This window comes from Melanaphis sacchari, unplaced genomic scaffold, assembly GCF_002803265.2.
Source record: "Melanaphis sacchari strain LSU unplaced genomic scaffold, SCAv2.0 Contig55_pilon_pilon, whole genome shotgun sequence".
Lineage (NCBI taxonomy): Eukaryota > Metazoa > Arthropoda > Insecta > Hemiptera > Aphididae > Melanaphis > Melanaphis sacchari.
Window position 1 is genome coordinate 693,941 of NW_020271389.1, and position 24,870 is coordinate 718,810.

General features: G+C 22.0%; 1 protein-coding gene across 3 annotated transcripts in view; it reads left to right on the forward strand.

Annotated features, from left to right (window-relative positions):
* LOC112599831 overlaps positions 1-24,870 on the forward strand; it is a 105,342-nt gene that overhangs the window by 63,146 nt on the left and 17,326 nt on the right. For all 3 annotated transcript variants that reach the window (XM_025346897.1, XM_025346896.1, XM_025346898.1), the window contains exon 7: positions 14,717-14,856. In XM_025346897.1, coding sequence (XP_025202682.1) covers positions 14,717-14,856 — 140 coding nt within the window. The remainder of the gene's footprint in view (positions 1-14,716; positions 14,857-24,870) is intronic.

A 24,870-nucleotide genomic window follows, 5' to 3' on the forward strand; every position in this document is an offset into this window, starting at 1 on the left:
TTTAAACGGAAAATGAAAGAAATTAATATATTTTTATACAGAGGATTCTAGAACGTCAGTTTTTTTTTTTTTTTTTTGTTATTAGATTATTTAGAAATGGAAATATTTTCATATACTAAGAAAATTATCCAAAGTTAAATGCGCGTTTCAGATGTTCATTATATGAGTTCCCGTGAATTTGTTCAATGGGTTTTCTTCACAAAAACATATATTTTTGATAAAACAAATTTAATTAAATTAATTATACAATAAAAACAATTTTAATAGTTCCTTTAATTCGGTAAAAATATTTAACATTATTGCATTATATATTTAGAGATTAATATTATCAATTATGATGGTAATTGTATTGATACATAAAAAGAGTGGTTGAAAAAGTAATAAAAACAAAAAATAATTTGTGTGTGAAGATATTTACGTTTGAAGATGAATTATATTTACTATACTTTTCAAATTTCGATAAAATATTTTTAAAAATAAAACTAATTATATGGTTGTATAATTATTGTAAACAAGTATGAAAATCAATTCACATGAGTTCAAATAAAGGTCAATTAATGCAATTGTATACTGGTTAAAATGTTAAATATGTCACTGACTTGTTTCCCTTTATAACATTAAGTTAATTCCAACGACATTATGACTGACAGCAACCTTATCTTTCAACCGTCTTGTCAACCAAACAAACAAAAACTATTTTAGAATATCACTAAATCAAGGTCTGTTCAATTTATTCACTAAAACGTGAGAACGACCTGTTGAATTTATATGAATCTATTTATGATCAACTAAAATAATTTAAAGAATATCAGTACAAACATTACAAGTTAATTTGTTTATTTATTATTTCAATTTTTTTCTATGCTATGGTTTACTCTTTTTAATAGCGTGTACAATATATCTGGGTCTAATATGAACAAGTAATGACTTACTTATAATATGTTGTACCTAGGTTGATCACTATTTTTGTTAAAATAATATAATATAGAGATACCAATAAATACTTAAAAATGTGTATAATATACATCATACACATTCATATATAACACTCATATATAAATTTTTTCATACAATTTAAGTAAAAATACTAAAAACTGAACATTTATCTCTTAAGAGTACCCTCGAGATTTAGTGTACGAACAGTAAAGGTTTTTTATAAGGTATTTTGTATATTTTTAGTAAAAAAAAAATAACAAAAACTATATTTTTGCTTAAAATTAAAAATAATATTAATTTAGTAAATAACATATATATCTTAAATCTACATGTATTTCGTATAATTGTATATTATAAAATTATATTTTGCACCATTATGTTCTCTCTAGTGTACTTAAGCTACTTCGTTACACACATATCTTTAATTTTAAGTACTTGCAATTAGCGGTATTAATGAATAGTGTGAAATACTTGAAGAAATCTTTTTATTATATATGTCTTCTGTCATTAGTAGTGAAGCAACCATTTATGAAACAGCTACTTATATTATTAAAAATGAATACATCTTTAGAATTTGTATGATATTTTGAATTTCTTATTCTGTGTAAAATATTAAGTGGTTATTAAAATACAGCACATCAATATAATATTAGAAATTAGTTTACCTGTTATTTTTTTTTTTTTTTTTATGTTCAGTAATATATGAACCCTAAAGTGTATTTTTAACAAAAATTGTTTTAATTCATTTCACCTTTTTTTTTTGGTTGGCTTAATGAATAAAATTAATTGATGAATAATTTCTATAGAAAAGTTGTCCATAGCAAATATATTTCGATAGGATTATTCAAAACTATCCAACATGTTTTATAGAACAAGTTTAAATCATATTCACATGAATATATATTAGATGTATTAAAATATTTTTTAAACATACTTTAATCTTGTTGAGTACGAACATATAATTATATCATAAATATACAAATTATAAATTAATTTTTCTGTAAAATGTATTAAAGTAATAAAATACTTTAAGTTATTATTAATTATTTTTGTAAAAATAATTTGAGATTGTTTTTGTTTCAATCTAATGTTTCTAAGCAAGAGAAAATAGAATAAATATTATATAATAGTTGAAGTAAATAAAAATAATGTATAGTCAATTTATATAATATTATTATTAGAAACTGGAAATATTTTATCATGCAATTTTGAAAATATTAATAAAAACTAAATTGTATGTTAATAATACAGTGACAGTTCACAGCATAAAAAAATATTTTAAAAATGACGTAAAAATATTCAAAGTATCAAAATATTTTGAATTCGATAAAAAAATAACTACCGCTATGTATACATTTCACGCAGTTTTATATTATTTAATCAGTGTCAAGGCTACAGATTTTTCGGGATTTTCTTTGTATCGTCTTGAGAAACGTGCGCATGTTTAATATGGTGTACTTTTTGTATAATCCTCTTATTTAAATAATAATAGAAGAAGATTTCGTATCTTTTGTATTTGATACGTTATGGAAATGTGTAATCGTCAGAATTCTAAAAACATTTAAATAACGGATGATGCGTAGTGAAGGTAGGTATGTACACGTAGGCAAATAGTACAGTGTGATTAACGGTCATCGTATCGGCATACAGTGTTATATAATCTGGGAGCTCACTAGAACGTTACCTATTATAAAGATGTGAGGTGGATAGCGAATATTCTTGGTGTTCGAGTCTGACCCAGCCTTTGAAAGATTACGAATTTTCCATAAAAAATACAGATTTACTAGTTGATCCCCGATAATTGCCTGTTAGTTAAAAATAAGGTTTTAATGGTAAATTTTCTTTCTGTTATATCACATCTAAATGATTCTATCATTTCTTTTGATTAAATTTTATTTCTAGACCGCCACGCCTTAATTGTAGTATAGATATCAAATAATAATAATAATAATAATAATAATATATATTTTATACTAATCACCCTAATGGCTAAACCATTATTATAATCGTTTTATATCAGATATTATAAAATTTATTAGTGTATTTATTGTAATATTTATATAGAGAACAAAGACAGTATAAACTTTTATTTTTTCTCTGACCTTTTAACCATACAACAGATTTTGTCACTATTTACCTCAATATCTACCGTTTCTGAATTGTACTTATCCACCGTGTACTTTTAGTCTTTCCAAATCCCATCCAATAACCTTTTTCTAGAAATCCCTTGTGGTATTTTTTCTTTTGGTTTCCAATACATTCATAACCACTTTAATAGTGTTCTCGCCATTTTTGGATATGACATGTCAAAGCTACTATTACCTTTAAACGTTTATACATTTTGTGATAGACAATATTTTTACTACCTTTTGTAGTTCTTTACTGATTTTTTTTAGTTGTGTTATAATTTCCCATCTTGTAATTGTCTGGTTCACCCTAATTTTAAATTATGTTTAAAATACATGCAGCTTCATTGGATTTTTATTTAAATAAGTAATGGTTAAAATAAACAAAGTAAATATTTATTTTCGTGTAATTTAAAAATCTGAAATTCCTAATTTATAGAAATAATTTATGTAAATATTTAAAAAATTAAATAATTAATTTCTATCAGGTATTAAAAACATGATGTAATTTTTAAAGTAATAATAGTAAGTGGGTGAAACAGCGTACAAAGTAATTTACTGAGTATGATCACTCCCTTTTATTCTTTAATAATATATTTATTCAAATTTTAATTTTTGTAATTTGCAAGTAAATTTAAAGATTTTTATTTTTAAACCATTTAAGGAATATCCTGTAACGATATAATACATTTTTTGACTGAGAAACATCCTTTTTTATTGTAAACTGTAATAACATAATATTTTTGAAAATTGTTAAGCATTTAAATATAAGACAAGTGTACGTATGTATAATTTCTATAGTTTCTGAGTTTTTAAAACCTATTACGTACTAAAATATAATAGGCTTTAATAATTGATTTTAATGAAAAATTAAGTTTAATTTATTATTTATCATACTTAGAAAAATTTTACAAACTATTACATTTTAATAAATTAATATTACTTACCTACTCTAATATTCATATTATCATCATACAGTCATCATATCATTTAAACCAACATGGACTATTATCCATATAGTCCGTACAATTAAGAACCTCAGTAATTACTCGTTTAAATTATAATTTAAATAAATCAATATTTTCAAAAAATGATGGTTTTCACTTTATAGAAAGAAGTTTGAATCGACAAATGAAACTCGTTATAACGTGCATAAGCACTTAAAGTAATTAAAAATTTGGTTCTTGAGTTAGTTTTCTTGATAGCTATAAAAACCAGAATTTTGATAGGACTATATTAATTTAAAATATCTCTTATACTAAAATTCTTAAAAATACACCATGATAAAGAAAACATTTCAGTTGAATTAACACAAAACAACAGAGTACATCAGACAATTAAATACAATAAAAGTTATTACATGGGTAATACAAACAAAACCCCATATAAATTAGTGATAATCATATGTAATTAAAACAAAAACACAAATATACGTCAAATATTGACTATGTACAGATTGCAATAACATTTTTATATTAAACAGAGTGAATTTTTTAACGGCTAACTTTTGAAAATTTGTGTTTTAAAAGACTTAAGATCAATAACGTTAAAAAATAACACCTAATTAGCACATTTTTATATCAATCTTATTTTTCATATTTATGTTATGACAATGTATCTACGAACTAATTTGATAATGATTTAAAATAAGATATTATATAATTGCAGGTGGTAAGTAGGTATACAAAAAAAAAAAAATAAATTCTTGAAAACTATAATTATTTTTATAATAAATAATGATTCTATAATAGCAATTTTAATTGATATTTAATTATGTTATAATTTATAATATTTTGTAAATATGATTTCCAGATATAAAAATATTGATCGATTAAGCATTGTTGTTGATTATTTTCTAATTGTACTAAAGATGTGAATAATATTCAAACTAGAGTTATAAATAGTTATGATATTTTGATTATTTACTTTTGATTTGTATTTACGGTAAATTAAGTATTCTTAAAAACCATTTACAACTTTTAAAATTTAAAAAATTAAATTGTCATTTGTGTATTTGATGAAATCGGTAATTCATTTTTTTTTTAAATATATATTTATAAACTCTGCACATTTAACTAAATTTTTTAAGAAACACAATTAAAATATATTCTTTTATATTAGCTTATTTTAACAAAAGAAAATATTATTATAATAGTTTCCGACAACAATTTTATTAATAATTAGGTATATCATTAATGATTTAAAAAATAATAAATTTAAAAGTATTAATTAAAAAACAGTTATTTATGAGAACAAATACGGAAAAATATCATAATTGAAAAATGTATAATTGCATGAGGCGATTTTAAAATATAAAATAACTTTTTATAACATATACTTACAAAAACATAATTTGACTGTTTGAATAATAATAATACAAATAATAAACATTAATATTATTAATCGAATATTAGTTAATTATTTATAAACATTTTTAACTTGTGATAGTTATAGTAGTTTTTAAATGGGTTATATCAGAACTACAAAAATACGAATTATTTTTATAATGATATACTGTACAGATCATAGCAACACTTTTAATTACTTTATTTTTAAAGTAAACGAAGACCTTACTTAATATTCAAATCAGCTTTAACGAAGGATTTACATACAAGAAGTGAAAATTATTATGATAAAGTATATGGTACCTGTCTACTTGAAAAACAACCCTGATTAACCTAAAAGTATTGTAGTTACACAATAGAAGGAATTTAGAGAAAAAAATAGTTCTGGGCTTGATTAGCAAAAAAAAAAAAAATTAATATTGATGACAATATTTAAAATAATACAAGTTTTTATAACCATAACTCTGTACATATTATCTATAGTTTATAATGTATAAGCATCTATCGTGTTGATATTACTATTACATTAAGAAAGTTAGTGATTATTGTTAGTCAATACCTATCAAAATAATGAAGGACATTCTATAAATAGAAAATTCATATAAAATCATGAATGACGTTTGATGACAATTTCGATATTCACACAAAATGTTACGCATAGGCATTTAAATGTGGTTAAGCAAAATGTATTATTATATTGTATTGTAGATAATATAATATAATAATTAAAAATATTTTTTTTAAATCAATTTTATAAAAGTTGACGATTGTTAGCTAATAAAAAAAACAACAATTTCTAATAATATAATACATTATAGTAATTAGTAAGCGATCGGGTTTTTAAAACTAATCCGAAAAAATGGATCATACTGAGGGCTGTTCAATATAACATCAATTAATACCTACTATATTATGGGACATTATGAATTTAATAAACAATCGATTATTTGTTAGGGTCCAGTGTTCCATAATAAGGGCTTGATAAAAAAAATGTTTTGAACTTTGTATGGGTTATAAATCAAAATGTTAAATATACCTACTGCGGTGTATTATTTAGTTGTTTTCTTTCACAAAACACTGAAATAAAAACTTATTAGAACCTATCTATCGATTTCGCTGCTAATGACACAAAAATCCTCTCATTTCTAAAACCTAATTTTTCAGTACACAAAAAAATATTTTTAAAAGAAATTTAAATGGTTAAAATATTTTGAATCACAACAAATCAGTTAAAACTGTCAAAGGAAAATCTATGACTTTATGTATTTCAATATTTTTTATCACGTTTTATTCAAATTTAAATTATAAATATTAAAATATACACTATTATTCTAATTGAAGTAAGTAGAGCTAGTCGAACACTCATATCTGGTTTCTGTATCGTGTTCAACTTTTTTTTTAATACTTACATTTATTAATTAGAATAATTATGTCTTAAATTATAAAATATTCGGTAATTAATATTGTTTATTAATATAAATTATCTCTTGAAATTCTCAGGGATTTTATATTCTATGTATTATATAATTGCTATTTTTTAACACTACAGTGGTGACATGAAGCCAATTTGCTGTCATAATTATTTGAAAATTAACTATATCTTACAACATTATTCACTAATACTATTCAATAAAGTGATAATTAGTTTTAAAATTAAAATTATTTTATAGTTATTTCTGATAAAATTTAAAACATAAACGAAATGCTTTTGACTTGCATTTAAAAATTTGTTTTTAGAATTTTAAAAATAAATGCATAGCAATTACTAATTTATTATTATTCATGTATTCCAATTACATGACAGAATCAGAGTTTATTATTTTTAATCTGATTTACAGATTACAAACATAAATTTAAAAATACCTACCTATAAATATAGTTAGCGATAACATAATATTTTGAAAATATTTTATTGTGTGTTGAAAATGATAATTTGATTGATATTAGAATTTTAAAAACTTCTACAGTTAATATCTTTTTAATTACAAATTAACAATAATCATAGTTTGAGGAGTTGACATCGATTTTTTACTATTGAATGTTCAATTTCGACAACATTTTATAATAATATGACTCTTAATAAATGTATATATTTTATGCTTACCCTTTTTTTTTTTTTTAATTTTAGTATGAACTATGTATTAGACATTTAATGCTAACTTAGCTCCTTGGCCTAAAAAATCTTTGAATGCTAAATTAAGATAAAAAATTTTATACAATTTTAACTACATAACATTAAATAATTTGCCAATATTTATAACTATATTGTATTTTGTCAACATTTAATGTTTAGACGTATACAAAAACAATTTTATATGACTTATATTACATTTTTAAATTTTTCTACTTACAAACAAATTGTAATTAATGAACATAAATTAAAAAAAAAATAACGGCTAAAAATGGAAAAATTTAAATATTTTTAAAACCCTGAAAGATTCAATTTGACTATAATTAGTCCAGTTTTTCTATTCTGATTTAATTTCCATAGTGATTATGTAAATCTAAAAAAAATCGCTATATTGTATTTGCGTCAGACATAATATGTCCCACATAGTCCATGACTTGAATTTAAAATATAATATAATCTACCTTGCAAAATAATTATTATTCCTGTATTAATTATAAAATAAATTGTAAAAACAAAACATAACTTTATCGACTTAGTCATCGAACAACCTTGTATTGTAACTATAGTAACCATACTGTATTTATAATGTGTTCCAAGAGTGAGACCATTTTATAGTTCCTCTGACTTTACTTAGAGCTGACTGTATAAATAATAGCGCTCTAAAGATCTTGCTGCTACAAAATCGGTTAGTGTGGACGGAATTAGTTGAATATTTTCCCTTTGGGAACCATACAAAATGTATCTCCTATAGGTAGTAAATTGCACTTTCATCGCATAGTATCGTAAGAACACAAAAATGAATAGATTTATAATGGCAGTTTATATTTTCAGAAAATTTTTATTTTAATCCTCATCTATAAGTTGGTAACAATTTTTTTTATGTTTCATGTTTGTTTAATTATTTACAATTCCAATTATAAGTACGTAAACATATTGTACATTAAACTATATTACGCTACATATTATGCAATATGAAATATATTTACATGCTTATGACACTGTACAAACATTATAATAATGATAATACCATTTATAGCAAACATTGTTATCGTTTTTATAAAATAATCGAGTATAATATCAATATTAAAATATAAATAAACGACCGCGAAATGTGATATTATAATTTATAATGATCATTAAATAATAAATAATTTTAAAATTGTATTGTATACTTTTATGTAACGATAACAGGCAATAAATTATGGTAACCGTATTGTTTGGGATGATTAATAATTTATTATATAGTTCAAACTTATAAGCGTGTAACATACTATGATACGATACGAGCAAATTTTTACTCCGTTAATCAATAAATGCAGGTGCATCTTCAGAGAGAAATTGGTCATTAACCGACTTTCTTTTAACTACACGCTTTTGATGAAACTGCGAGTTTACTGTTTTTGCTCACAATATTATAAGTGAATACCGTTGAGTAAATCAATAAGTATGGTATCAAATAACAGCTTAAATATATAATATATACATAAATTATGTATATTACATACAAATATAAAAATATAAATTATTGTAATCAAAATTTTCCAAGTGATGGAGAAGAAACTACCCGCATAACATACCTCTATGCGTTGATGTATGTAACTCATTACATTTACATTTTCGGTATATTTAATATAAAAATGAACAACAGACAATGTCTATATTACTGTTATTATAATAAGTGCTTCGTTTTTAGCAATGTTGTCTTTATACGTACGTCATTAATCGTAACTACCTATACTTTAGTTGGTAAATCCTGTCACTTCTGTTGAAAAAAAAGATGAGGATAGCTAAGATATTAAAAAAAAAAAGTAGATCTTTTACAATAGTGGTCTTGGAATGTATATCGTCATTGAATACGTCACTGTAGTGGATGTTGTATAATTGAATTCAAAGATTAATCTTTGCATACGAAAAACGATTACGAATAAAATAGGCACGTCAACCTTTACTGCCAAGGATATTTTATAATTTATTTATATCACTCTTAGATCTCGGTAATTACCATAGATTTGACTAATTTTTGACCAAAGTATTGGGATAGGTACTAATGTACTATAAATTAGTATCATATATTATTGATACTATTAAAATATAAATCAATACTGATATAATATATAATAATCGATGGTTAAGTTCACGATGTAAAAATGTAGCTTAAAATTAGTTTAAATATTTTGAAGATTATGAATACTATTAATAAAATAAAAGTTTTCAATGCCTTTAAATAGAATTTTTTTTTAAATTCATCAGAATAAGTATAACTTTTAAACAAAAATTATCTTTTGTTTAAATATCAAATTTTTTAAAAATTAGAACTTCAATTTCAATCGAACGTAGTATTTTTGATGTTTTAAAATTTATGTAAGGATTAATAATTATGAAAAATGTTATATTACACTTCAAGTTTTTTTATAAAACTATCAATTGCTTCATTTAGAATCTAATTTAGTTAAATTTCATGTCTATCATAAACAAATGGCTAGTTATATATCAAATTGATGTTATCATCTGTAAATAATTTTTTTTTTATAAATATAAAAAATAAATGTTTGAAATGTATTGTATACTATTTGTTTGTTGTTGCTCCTTGTTTGGGTTTCTGAACAATAACGCGTTCTTGGAGCCATTGTAAATAATATATTATTTTGCAGTGATTTGTTCTCTTGGTATTAATTTTTAATTTTCTTTTCATTGTTATAACAATACCATTTACACTAGTTAGTATATAGACATATAGTCATTAAATGTATTGAACAATAAACAAAATATTTATATTAACTGATTATTGGTAGTTTTCGCATTAACTTATTTTATAATGGGGTTCAGGATTTTCAATAATATAAGTTTATAGACAATATTTCATAGAAATATCGGACTCTGTAAAGTTTCAATCTTTATATGAATTTATTATTAATTAAATTTTAATAATTCCTGTTTAAACACTGTACATTGAGCAATAATATTTGTATTAATTCCGAATAACCCCATTTTTTACTGCAAAACAATTGTGCGTTTCTTGAAATGAAAATTTTTAAACAATAAACATAACATTTAATTTATATATACAAGTATTATTTGAAAATAAGCTATTATTCTATAAATAAACATTTCCTTTCTTATTCCTTTAAACTAATACATTAATTAATATACCGAATATAATTTGTTTTAAACTCATAGATAATTATTTGTAGTTTGGTTATAATTTGTAAAATATGAATGAATCATTATAATTTATAAGAATATTATTTTTTGTTTAGCTATATACTTAATAGGGAAATTAAAAATCGTTTAGGAATCTATGTGCATAAAAGTGCTTTGCTTTTTCTAAACATTATTCTATTATTTTTAAATAATTGAATATATTTTAAACTGTATATTTGGATTCTTAATAAAATATTAATAAATGCTGATATTTCATTTAAGCTATAAAAATAACTTAATTGTACAGTCTATTTCATTAAACTCTAATAAATAATTACTTTTTTTTAATAAAAAAATCAGAAAAACTCAATACTTATATATTATATTATGATCAAGAAATATTATTTATTTTGTATTCTTAACACAATTTTAAACAAAATAAAAGTTATTTAATGCATTTACAAAATATATGATATTATTTATAAAATTCACAATGACAATTTAACAAACAGGTAGTTTTAATTAACGTTCTAATTTAAATCAATTAAAATAAAATTGAATTATAATTATGAATAAATGTACGACTTATTAATACTTCGTTATTTGAAAATTTTGCAAGTACAATTTACGTAATATAATACTCAGTATTATATGAAATATTATATTATAATATATGAAATACTCTGTATTTCATGTGTATAAAAATTAAGTTTATTGACTTACCAGTTTGACCTGTAGAGTTTTCAGAAAGAGAATTATAGTATAGAGAAATAAAATATGTTAAGTAGTAGTGCCAGCGTTGACATTTTTCGGGTGAGGAAACACTGAGTGGAAAAGCGGAAGGTTTTCGCCGCATCTGACGACCACTCCAGGTCAAATAGCGTTAGTGAGCTACTGATGACATCCCGGTTAGCTGAAGTACCACACAAAATAAATTGTGGATCTTAGATATGTTATAAATGTTTCTAAAAAATTAATTATATCTTATAAATTATGATTGATGTATTTTAATTCTTAATAATTTATCAATCGATAATGTCTGTATGAAAAAATAAAAATACTATTACTTAATGTGTTAATTTTGATACTTAAAACTAAATTTTCTGAACACCATGCAGTAGTCTCAATTTCGTTACTCTAACACTAAATTTTTTATGTCTTATAATTGTTTTTACTTCAAAAATAACTATTAATTGAATACTATCAACAATAAACAAATGTAAACACAAGAATCCGTTTTAGGATTTACATAAATTATATTATATTTTACTAAATTAAGTCACAAAAATAATAACAACGTTGACATTACCTAAAAACTTTGTTCGACCTATTATGATACACAATACGATATAAATGAATATCAAGATAGACGGTCTTTATTAAACATTATAATATATTTCATTATATATATATATATATATATACTGGTAAAATAAACCAATAAGTTATATACTGAGTCGCATAAAGAGAATATTTTCGAGCTGTTATAAACTTTATCATTTATGACATAAACATATTACACATACATAGATATATTATGACAAAAAATGTTTGTACTTGTTGTGTTTGAACAAAAAATAAAGCAAGAAACTTGTTTAACACAAAGTAGACATTTTTCGTAAGCACCTACTCGAAAACTTAATAACGTACTTCAATTATTTTGTTTATATAAATATTAGATAATTCACAATCTATGACCCATTTATTATAATATTTATAATGATTATACTTTTGGTGGTTAAATTTCTATTAAATACGTTACTTAAGTAGTATATAAGTACTATTTCATTGTTATTACTTATTAATAATTAAGTATGTTGTTAATTTAATGTCCCTATTCATACACTAAGTCTACTTTATACTATACATATTTTATATGTGTTTATTTGTTAAAATTTTAAACCATACTTCTATCTAAAATATTTATTAAATTGTTTTTTTATTCAATAAATATTTTTTCATCCAAAATTTTTGTTTGCCTATTTTACAATTTTCTTTGTTGAAAATAAGATAATATATTAATACCCAACGAATTTGGATATACCTGTGTTTGTTCGTCGACAAAACAGTTTATAGTTACTGTATTATAATAATATTTGTATAATAATCTAGAATGACGTAAACTTCTGAATTAAAACGCAATATCACGGTACGCTGAATAAGAGAAAACCTCTACAAAACGTGATCGGGATAAACCTGCGTCTTTTAGACGGTCGTATTATGTAGTCAAAATATCAACGAGGATCAGTACCTACCAATTTTTGACATGCGAACCCTATTTCACTGTCTGTCCAAAATATAACGGTTGTCAATAACCTAACACCCTATATACAAACCTGTGTCAATATTATATTTAACCTTCCATTATTTGATTTATTGTTTTTTTTTCTTCTTTTTATAATTTACGCAAAAAATATTAATGTTGAAAAAAACGCAATACGCTTGGAAAGAAATATACCATACGAATCTTAATTTTTATGATATTTTAACATAATAATATTATTCTGACAATATTATGAATTGGCTTTAAAAACTCAGTTTTAGTTGATTATTACCTGCGAAGATATGAATTATTTCAATAATCTTGAATTTTTTTTTTCACTTAACGTTGTAATTGACAATTGTTATATTTTAATCAAATATTATGTTTCAATTACTAACAATATTAAAAGTTCTTCAATTAAACAAACTATTATTTTTTACTTGTGTGTATATCTATATGATATAGTAAATATTAAATATTTATTAACTGTAATAGATTTTAATTATTGGCCATATCCAGAAAATATTGAATGTTGGACTTATTTAATTTTGAGTAGGTAGATCAGTGAACAAAAAAAGTTAGTGCAAATAATACAAATTATGAAATAAAAAATAAAAGTTACAGAAATAACCATGAAACCAAAATAGTGAACACCAAAAAAGTGACAATAAAAAAAATTAAGTGTACAATAAGTAAAATAAATAATAATAAATGTTGGAAAAAGATAAAATTGAATGCTAAACAATGCACTTAGTAATAGGTAGCTGTCAGCTGAAAATGTCAAGTATTGGTTTATAAGAAACAAATTATTTAAGTTCTATAGTATACAATTTTACAAGTGGATTATTGTTCTTAGTGCTAAAGTATTTAAAATATTTTCATAAAATTCAAACAAAAAAATAATACAAAATAAAAATTATTGAAAAATATTAAAAGTTTATTATACTACGTAAATTTAAAAAAAAGATACACTTTCTAGTACTGAATAGTAATATAACGTGAAAGTAACGCTTTAATTAATTGAATTAGAACTGTTCTAAGTATCTAAAAATTTAATTTAAATTATTTTTGATGAATAAATCCAAAAATAAAACACATTGTTGTTTTGAATATAGATAATCAAAAAATTGGAAACTAAGCTATATACGTATACAAATTTATTTTTTAATTTTACAAAATGCAGTTTTAAATGTATTTTATAATATATATTTATTTATTCCCTACGTTTATTGTTTAGTTATTTTCTTAAAAACATTCACTAATCAATAAATATTTTATTGTTGTAATTTTAGCTAGAATAATAGTAAATGGCATTATAAGATATTTTATCCGTTTTGAACATTCGCTGTTTTGTGTTTTAGCTATTATATGCTAAGCTGTTTTGTCGACTCAATTTTGACGTTCATTATTTTGGTCTTGTGGATTTGACGTAATACCAAAAACTAATAGGTTAATAAAGAAAAAACTTAACACACCTGTGCTATATTATAGTATAATATGTGATGAATAATTCCCTAAACACTTAAACGTGAAGTTGTTGCATAACATGTATTTATAAACTATATTATATTATATAAATAAAATAAACGATTTAGATCCATTACATATTATTAACAATAAAATTATATATTAAACAAATTTAAAAAAAGTTAAATCTTGTATAGAGAAGTTCAATGCATTGTATCCACGTTGTTTTTATAAACCACTATTATGGTTATCCTTTTCAAAACTACTGAAGAAATACTTTGACCGTGTTTTGTATTTTTTTTTTCAGCTCCGCGATTCAGGTTGTCCTTTTTTAACAGACAAAGGACAATTGAGGGTACAAGTTGAATGGGAAGAAAGCTATTTACTGTTCCAAGCTACATACCATAAATATGATGACGTCAGTAGAACTCACAACTATCAGATGAGGTAATTTTACTATAATGCTATAATAAATATTTCGTTTTACGCACAACGTATTACAGTTAATGAAATTATTATGTATTTATTTATTATTAAATAAACGTCATCATTCACTATTAGATTCAGTCTAAGAAAATACACAAAACCAAAATTAAAATTCATAATAATCTTTTTCTTAAGCCCGTAATATATTATTTGATCTTAATATGAAATTTAAATCCACCAAGAAAATACAACCAACTACTAAGCTACTAATACTTATATACTCACCTCTGTCCACAAAAACCATGAGATCTAGTTATTTTATTATTTAAACACTTATCGTAAGATATGATATGACCCTCCTTATTAAACTTACGCCAAACTGTCATCACTAGATGATTCAGCCACCTCGTCAATAAAGCCCTGTTAAATAATACTGTCTTTTATGCTTATTTTATCTATACATGATTATATCGTATATTTTTCTTAATTAAAAAGTATGTATATAATTATGCACACCATTTTATAGTCTCTAAAGGCTTAAGTGTTAAATATTTTAACAGTAGGTACATTGAATGTATTATTTATACGATAATGTACTCAGCCAAATAGTACTTTGTAAAATGTATCTTAATTTGAAAAATATTGCTAGAAATGATACGAAATAAAATATTATATAAAGATGAAATGTATGGTGTAAGTATTGTTCCAGAAAATCTTTATTTTGTTGTATTGATATTTGTACAATTTAAGACGACAATAACTCCGTAATCACCACTATATCAAGTTTAGTTTTCGTTAAGTTATGTTTTCGAATATGGTATAGATTTGTTATTTATTTTACATCAAAATATTTTTTTAATTTATTTTTATTTTTATAAAAGTGTAGAATTGTACGTTGGACTTTATATTTATAAAAAAGAACGTATAAAATCTGAATCTGAAATACAATAAATATTATTTTCATGGGTCAGGAGATATAAGTTCTAACTTAATAATTTAATCAGAATAGTAAATCAATAGGCTTAAATCATACAGTGTTTATCATTAAAGACAATTATGTATAATTATACTGTAACTTGTAAATACCTATGTTAATTATATTGTGCATTTAGTGTTCTTGATATTATCTGGGAAAATATTCGTTTGTGATTAATATTATCGTTTAAATTATTATGTCTTTTATTAATTTTTTTTTTTTTACGTTAACGCGTAATAATATAATACAATTTAAGTAAACTAATAATACGATTAAAATATGTCTAGTTTTGTAAAACAACAACATTTTAATCAAAATCTATTTAAATATGCATTAGTCTATGTATGTTCAGCATTAACAAATCAAATAAAAGTTATTTCAGTCGTATAATCTGATAATAAATAAATATGCATATAAGTTATACGTCAAATTCAATACATTTTGAACAGTAACATTTTCAAAGATAGTTGGTAAGTAAGTACATACGTACGGATTATATTTGAATAATTGAAAATATACACCACTTCGGCAATATTTTGATTACGTGTTGGCAATATCTACTCAAAATCCAATATTAAAAATGTCTTTATATATCTTTACGAATAGCATTGTTGTCAAGCCGTACACCAACTGTAGTTGACGTTTATATGTGCGTGTTTGTCAATAATACTACCGAGGGATTCTTCACACAAAACAGATTAATATCCATCAACCCCCAAGTGACGTACACTATCGGTTTAATGCATACTATTTTCAAACAAAATGCCGAAAATCATACACAAAAGAATTATTGAAAATAATAAAAATATCATTAGAAAAGCTATAGAAAGTTTGCTAAGTATATTTTTAGGCGCATGGTTCAAAATATTTAGAACGAATGCAGGGTGATTATATTATATTTACTAGCCAAGTTGAACATTATAAAAAACTTAATAAAATAAATCATCTACATTTTTTCAAATATTATGAAAATTTAAGCATAAAAATATTTAAATTTATTTAATGTAATGATTGTATCATTGTCTTATGTAATACATTTGTAATACACATTTTAGCACTTATATAATCATTAAAAATAAAAAATAATAAATAAACATATTAATTTGATTAATAATTTATTTTCCAACTAGAAATTCTTTGAAATTTGTATCTAATTTTGAATAAATTATTTCTAATCTTAAGGATTTAACATTATAGCTACCAAACGTTTTCGATTAGTTTTCAGAACGTACTTTCCCCAGCACTTGTATTTCATAAAAAATATATTATCACATTTTTATCTAAGAAACACTAAATATTTATCAATCATCGCAATGTCTAAAAAAAGTAGTATAAATGCCCAATTATTTTAGCCTATTATTACAATCATCACTAGTACTATTATACTATTATGTTTCACAATTTAAGAATTAGCATGTATCGACTATTTTACCGCTTAAATTACCACCAGAATATTATTATAAACTATTTTAACGTTTCCTATAATTCAATATACCCCAAACGAAGCTGGTAAAATAAAACCACACAGGTGTATTGATATTTAAGACAGTTTCAAAATCATATATATTCATTTAATATTTTTTTGAATTTCTTTAATTTAAATTTGTATGCAATTCGGCACGAAAATAAGCCGCTTAATATAATGAATATAAATTGTACGCAATAAACCATATTTCCTATGCTTATAATTGTACTTAGGTAAACTAAACAACTAAGTTAGTGATGAGTTAGATCGAGTACGGGATTGTTTATCTTTCAAGCATATCCTTTCTCTGAGAAAATGTCTTATGATAGACACACACAAAAACAAAGTACGTTCTTAATACACTTTATTAAAACTTCACACAGTTGATCCACTGTTCGTCCGTAAGACTTCATTCTACTCGCGACTAAACAACGAAAATAGCAGTTGGTATTGTATAAATATACAATACGTATTCTAGGTACTAAACATGTGGGAAAAACAACTCAGTATGACTAAATATGCGATTCTCTTTAATTTTATTATAGTTTACATATCTGTTTTGCCATTTTTTTTGTTACCTATTTTCAAGGTTGATTTAATATTGCATTAATATATACATTTATTTCCCTAAACTAAAGCAATAATACGTCGTAAAACTTTTTTCCTCTTTATAAATCGTTAGAATCGATTTTTCTCAATTATATACGTAAACAAATCTTGAACGAACAAAAAGATCATTATAAATTACTTTATTAAAGGGGTTTTCAATACTATTATTTGTTATTTTTTTAACTAAAATACATAGTTATACATTGAAAAAAATACCAAAAAATTGACTATGACTAATAAGATCATATTCAACAATTTAATTGGTTTATAATAATTTACTCACCTTATAAATTGAAAAAATAAAAATAACTCAATTACATAAATAATAATCATAGAAGGTTATATGGCTAATGGAAATACGGTAGGAAATTATTATTGAATTAATTTCTGTAATAAATAACAATATTAAGTTTTTAACTGTTTTATATGAATATTTATTTATTTATATATTTTAATATGCGTACATGTAAATTATGATTTAACATTAAGCTATATCGTATATTCATCAATTATTTTAATTAATTGAAATGTATGTAATATAAAATATTATCCGATCTTTAATCCAAATGCCTCTATTAATAAACTATAGTTATAATTAAATTAAGCAAAAATAATAATGAAATAACATTGTTCTACATTTAAATAGAAATAATGCGAAATGCTACTTAACTAATTTAAATGAAACGATTATACTTTACATGAGTAAATAAAAAAATAACAATTTCCATTCAAATTAATTATTGTGTAATGTCTTGTACTTACTTAGCTTTTAGTTATTTTTAAATTAAAAAAAAAAAAAAAAAAATAGAAAATTAAAGAAACCAATTTTTTTTACAGAGTAAAAACAATTTTTTAATACGTCTTACCATAAAATAAATATTATATAAGTCATAGAAATGTAATTCAAACAAAAAAAAAAAAAAAACTTTAATTTTATACATAAAATTTAATATATTAATTAATCTCATAATAAACATTTTATAACATTTCTTATTATTACACCTGTTAAGTATGAAAAAACAAAGAAACACTAAAATATAGGAAAAACTAAAAAGAAAATCCTTTATTTATCTTGACATAATAAATAACAATAGAACAATGCTTTGTAAAATACATTAAATTAAGAAAATCTGTAAAGTATTTATAAAATAATAATATAACTAGTTGTTTAAAATTTTAAAATGAAACAATTCAGTGTTGTTTTTTTAATTAACTTAAATGGATTTTTTTCCTAAAAAAAATAAATAAAACTTTAATAACATTTTTATAGATATAGATTGATTGTAGATATCCTAAATATACATTTTTTTAAATGTTTTTATAGTTACGAGTATTGTTAGATTAAACATTTTTTTATTTTATGATTATGAAATTTAGTTATTAGATATTGACATAAAATGAGAATTTTTCTATTGAACTAAACATTTTTCTTAAATTTTAACAAACATTTTAACATATTAAAAAAAAAAAAAGAAATAAAAATCATTATCAACAAAGATTGCCGGTTATTAAAGTAAAATCAATTAATTCTGTACCAATAAATATAAACATTGTACTTACATTATAATTAATACACTATTTGATACTTTAATATAATAATAAAATAACTTACAGCAATATTATTTATTTTATTAGCTACAATTAAACAAAAATGTAACGTATTAAAGTGTAACGTATTGTAGTATGGTCGAAATGTTTACAGACATTATTGTACTTTTGATACATGAGAATATTCATAGTAATTATGTACACTGATCATTGATCACTGTAGTCGAATAAATAATGTATGATTTTTACAAAATAATTTTAGATGATATCGATATCATTTACATTATTATGAAATATAAATTACAAGAATTCAAACAAACTAACTGAAGAACTCGCTAAAAGTTAATCTACAGTAAACATACAAATAAACTTCGGTTAGGTGATCAATCTTGTAGAAGATATACTTGGTACTTAAAAATATAATAAAATGAAATATCGGCTAATTTATTAAATTACACAAATTATGTGGCTTACTAATTCAAATTATACTATTTGATTTTAATGATGTTATGGTTTTAAGGATGTATAAAGACAAACAGAATTTTGTTATTTATTTGTTTACATTTATTTCTAACATAAATTTTTCAAACATAATATTCAAGTGTTTTTCCTTAACTAAAAGCACATTTAATGATCCAAAACCATAGTATTATTCTAATGTTAACTGAATAAACAAACCAAATAATGACAATCCTACTTTCAAATGAAAATAATTTCTTTATTAGTTACCTATTAATGGAAAAGTAATATTTTCATAAAATTAAAACTAAGTTTTTTCTTATCATATTTAAATCAATTATAGACATTATCTTACTTTTTTTCCACGCAGATAACTTTAAAAAAATTAACAATCATTTAGTCAATGAATATTTTAGGCATTAGTATAATTGTACCGTAAATCATTGGTTATGAACTTCTATTATTTTTTAATTCATGTTACAGCGTATTAAAAAAAAAAAAAAAATAATATATATATATATTTATATATATTTTTAAATCGAAAAAAAAATTTTTTACTTCAATTTTCTCATTTATATTTATTTAATAATAATTTAAAGTTGGTACATATTATTATATAATATCATTGTATTTAAAGTATTCAAATAAAAATTGGATATTTATTTATTTATTTATATATGTAATTTCATATTGTACCTAGTTGTTGATTGATATTAAAAAAATAAAATTAATTATGTTGACTAAAATTTTTAAGCTAAAAATATTTTTTTTACACTTCCTATTGACCAACTACCATGGCAAATATATTATAAATCATATAAGTATTTTTTTTTTTTTTTTTGAAAATTAATAAAAATATCATTGAATCTGTAAACAAAACTGGGGTTATTTACCTATCAATGATTTATTAATATTAAACTATTATTATTATTTAATTATTACATTTATAATTCAAATACTTTTTAACCATAATCATAATAGCAACATAATTCTACGTAAAAATTATGTATATGTTTTATATTAACATAACCTAATTTATCAACTGTACAATTATTAAGAAATAATACGAAATATCTTCTTTTTTTTTATGCATTTGTCTCAAACAATCAACAAATCGTTTGCCTGAAGCATAAAACCTAATTTATGTTTTAAATTTCTGTGTTATTATTTTAGGGAAAACCGAAATTAAAGTAAATAATTTTACTTAAACATGATTAATGGATGTACCGACAAAAATTATTCTTGTCTTAAATACATACATATATATTTTTTTTTCACATGGTAAATAAATGTTTTTTTTTTTTTTTAAATGTATTAATGAAAACCTTTAAACTTTATATTTTTCTATATTTTTTATATTTTTTGAATCATATGGTTAAGAATAGTATGCGCTGAAAATTTTTAATGTAGGACATTTGACCATTTTATATAATTTGAGGTTATTTTGTTTTTAAATTTTCACTTTTCAAACATTTACTTCACATTATATGAGTAAGTTATCACCATTAAGCCCCCCCCCTTCTCCATATGTAAATTCTTTACTCACACATTACTTAACAAACCATTTCGTCGTATCGTCTCAAATTGAAATGACCACGTAATCTATTAAATAATATAATGTCTTAGTATATTATTTTAGCAACTTATCCTTTTAAGTTATAAATTGGAAGTAGTGTCGATGGACACTCCCTTTCCTCGCGTTGTCATGTCGAGTAGTTAATGTTGACCTATTTACTCGTAATATTATTCTAAGTATTATAAATATATTTTATTAAAAATAAAAAAGTTACCACCATTAAAAATTGTATTTAAAAGATCCTTAACAGCTTATACTTAGTATTACTTTGACACATTTAAATAAAATGTTTATTTTAATATAATTAATGATATATCTAAATATAATTTGTGAAATGTGTTTAAAATAGACTTAAATAAAATATCTATGGTTATTTTAAATAAATACTCAATGGATCTGAATGAAAAGAAGAATTAATTAGTTTTACAGTTTATAATACTAATGTAAGTAGCATGTTTTTACTATAATTTTTTCTCTAACACTTTTTTTTGTCATATGGAATACAAAAATTTGTCTGTGGTAAAAGATATTTTTAAAGATTAAAAACTAAGCCTAGATTAAATAGTGCTCTGAAAAATGCAATTATTTTTTATTTTTTTTCTCTATATTGGTGAAATTAACGATATGTTTCTTAAATGGTTAAAGATATTAAACAAAAATACTGTTTACCTGTTAAAGGATTCTTATAATTATAAAATATTATTTCAAAATATTCATTGACTTTTACAGAATCTCCTAAATTAAGCATACGTGATAATAGATTTAAATATTTTATATTTTAAAAAAGTAAAAAAAAAGTTACAAGCATACTCCTCATTTGGAAATTTATTACACAATCATTATAAATAATCAATTTACTTTCAATAAAATATAATAAATTATTTATTTATTTATTTAACATATCACCTAATCAAATGTATATTATTAAAATAAATAGTATCCAATAGGTGAAAAAATAGAAGTATAATATTAGTTTAATCTAATTTTAATAATGTTTTAAGCAAAAGGTGAATAAGCCAAATTTACGCAATTCACATGTATACATTTTATATCATAAAGTATTTTTGAGACTGAAAATTTTTAAATAGTTTAAATATAGAAATTGTAAACAAGAAATAAGTTTTTCATTTACCACCACATTTAAATTGAGTTAAATATTTAAGTTGTCTGAATCATAAATAATAAATGTTGTTTTTATTCAATAACATGAAATCTATTGTTCCAGTAAAATATGTGAATTTATTAATACTATTTTTCAATCAAAAGACACCTTTTTTTTACACAAAAATATAATGAACTATTATAAAATTCTTGTAATTTTGTACACAATATAACTTAAAATTACAAAAATAAATACAAAGTGTATTTTTAAGGCAATTATATAATTATTTATTTATTGTGTTTGCAAAAAATTGTTATCACTAAATTTAATAAATTATTTATTATTGTAAATACAATTTTATTTTATTTATGTTATATCAAATAACTGAAAATCAAAATTTATCGAAAGTAATTTTTCTATAGAAAAATATAATTGTATACTCTTTTTAACACTTTTAATTTTTTAATTCTATTAGTATTCTTTCATAAATATATTTTGGAGTAAAATTAAAATAAAAACAGAAAGTATAAGACGTAAGACGGTATTTAAAAGGAAAATACAATAAGAAAAATATCGTTGGTAATAACCTATTAAGCAGAAATTCTGGTATTCACTTGGGTTTTAATGTAATGAGAATATTAAGTAATTTAAAAGACAATAAATGAATCCTAAGTTATATTTAGCGAACGTGCTGAGTAGAAAAAATGTTATATTAAAACAGAAAATTTACTTTGACTTTAAAATAATATCAAAAATGTATCAATATTTATAAGTTAAAAACCGAACCTACTAAATAAAACTTTTGCGTTGATGATAGAATATGTAAAAAGTACTATAAAACGTTTTACAATTAGAGCTCGGATCTTGTTTTATTTTCCCTTTAATACAATAAATATGTTCATTAAAAATGTATTTATGACCTTAAACCTTAACAAATCGAACTTCATAAAACTTATTTTTTATTTTTTTGATACATTTAAATTGTGAATATTCATTAATATTTGTTTTTACAAAAATATAATAATCAACTATGATCTAAATAAGGATAATAATTATATATTTCATCTTTTATAGCATATTATACGTAAATATGTCATGATTAATGCATTACATAATTAATAATACTATATTATGGTCAATTTAAAAGTGAATTTTCTTCGTTTATAGGTTTCAAAAAATGAAATAAATTATAATTATTAATTATAATGATTTCTACAGTAAGTAGTAGTTTTTAATAGTAAAACTATCTATTAAATCTCACTGTCCAAATTCGATTCTTTAAATGACAATATTAAACTAGAAAATACATTTTCTCTTCCCTAATCATATATTTGTTTAATAGTTTGTTTATAACCTATAATAGTTTATAAATACATTTAACAGTAATATTTAAAATAATTTCATAGTTTATTCTATAAAACGCCACTTAAAGAGAAATTATTTTAAAAAACTATTTTATTTTGAATTCTGTTCATCTAAAATGATAGTTTTTATTTCCTGTGGTATTTGTATCCGCGGAACAAGAATTGATAGCATGATTGACATAAAATATATTTTTGAAATAAAAAATTAATTACAAAAATGAATAATAAATATGAATGTTATTTTGTTTAGCTTTTGTTAGTTTGTCAATATAAATAATTGAGCAATAAATAAAACATGATTTGGTATACACTAAATTTACACTATTAACTAGTCATATTTAATGAATATTCAAAGTATTTAAAAATTAATGATGTCGAAATAAGTTTTGATAAGTTAAACAGTATATTGTACTTTGAATTTCTGTTTTGAACGTAAATTTGTGAAAGGACAAGGTTTTAGTTTGTCTTTTTTATTCTTAACAAGTATGTAAAAGGACAAAGCGTGTATACTGACTAACAAATATTTACGAAATATGACCTTCTGTTATTATTAAATCTAATATTACTCGAAACCTACATCTTAGTATTAAATTTAGTTTCAGGAATTATTATCTTAATATAAAAAGGTAAAATAAATTCTATTATACGTATATTTTATATTATACATATACAATATACATATGTATATCTACATCAAACACACAGCTAAAATTACTACATTAGCAAATTGAATTTCTATCTAATGTTGTGTATTTTATGTAAGCACGTAAGTAAACTTAAACAATTTATTATATTTTAAACATGTTACCAGAAAAAGAGTTTTATAATAAATTTTACCAAAAATAATAAGTATCTATAATAATTGAAAATATTATTTAAACCTAAAGTTATTACTATATATAGGTATTAAATATCCTAGTATAAAACATTTTTAAC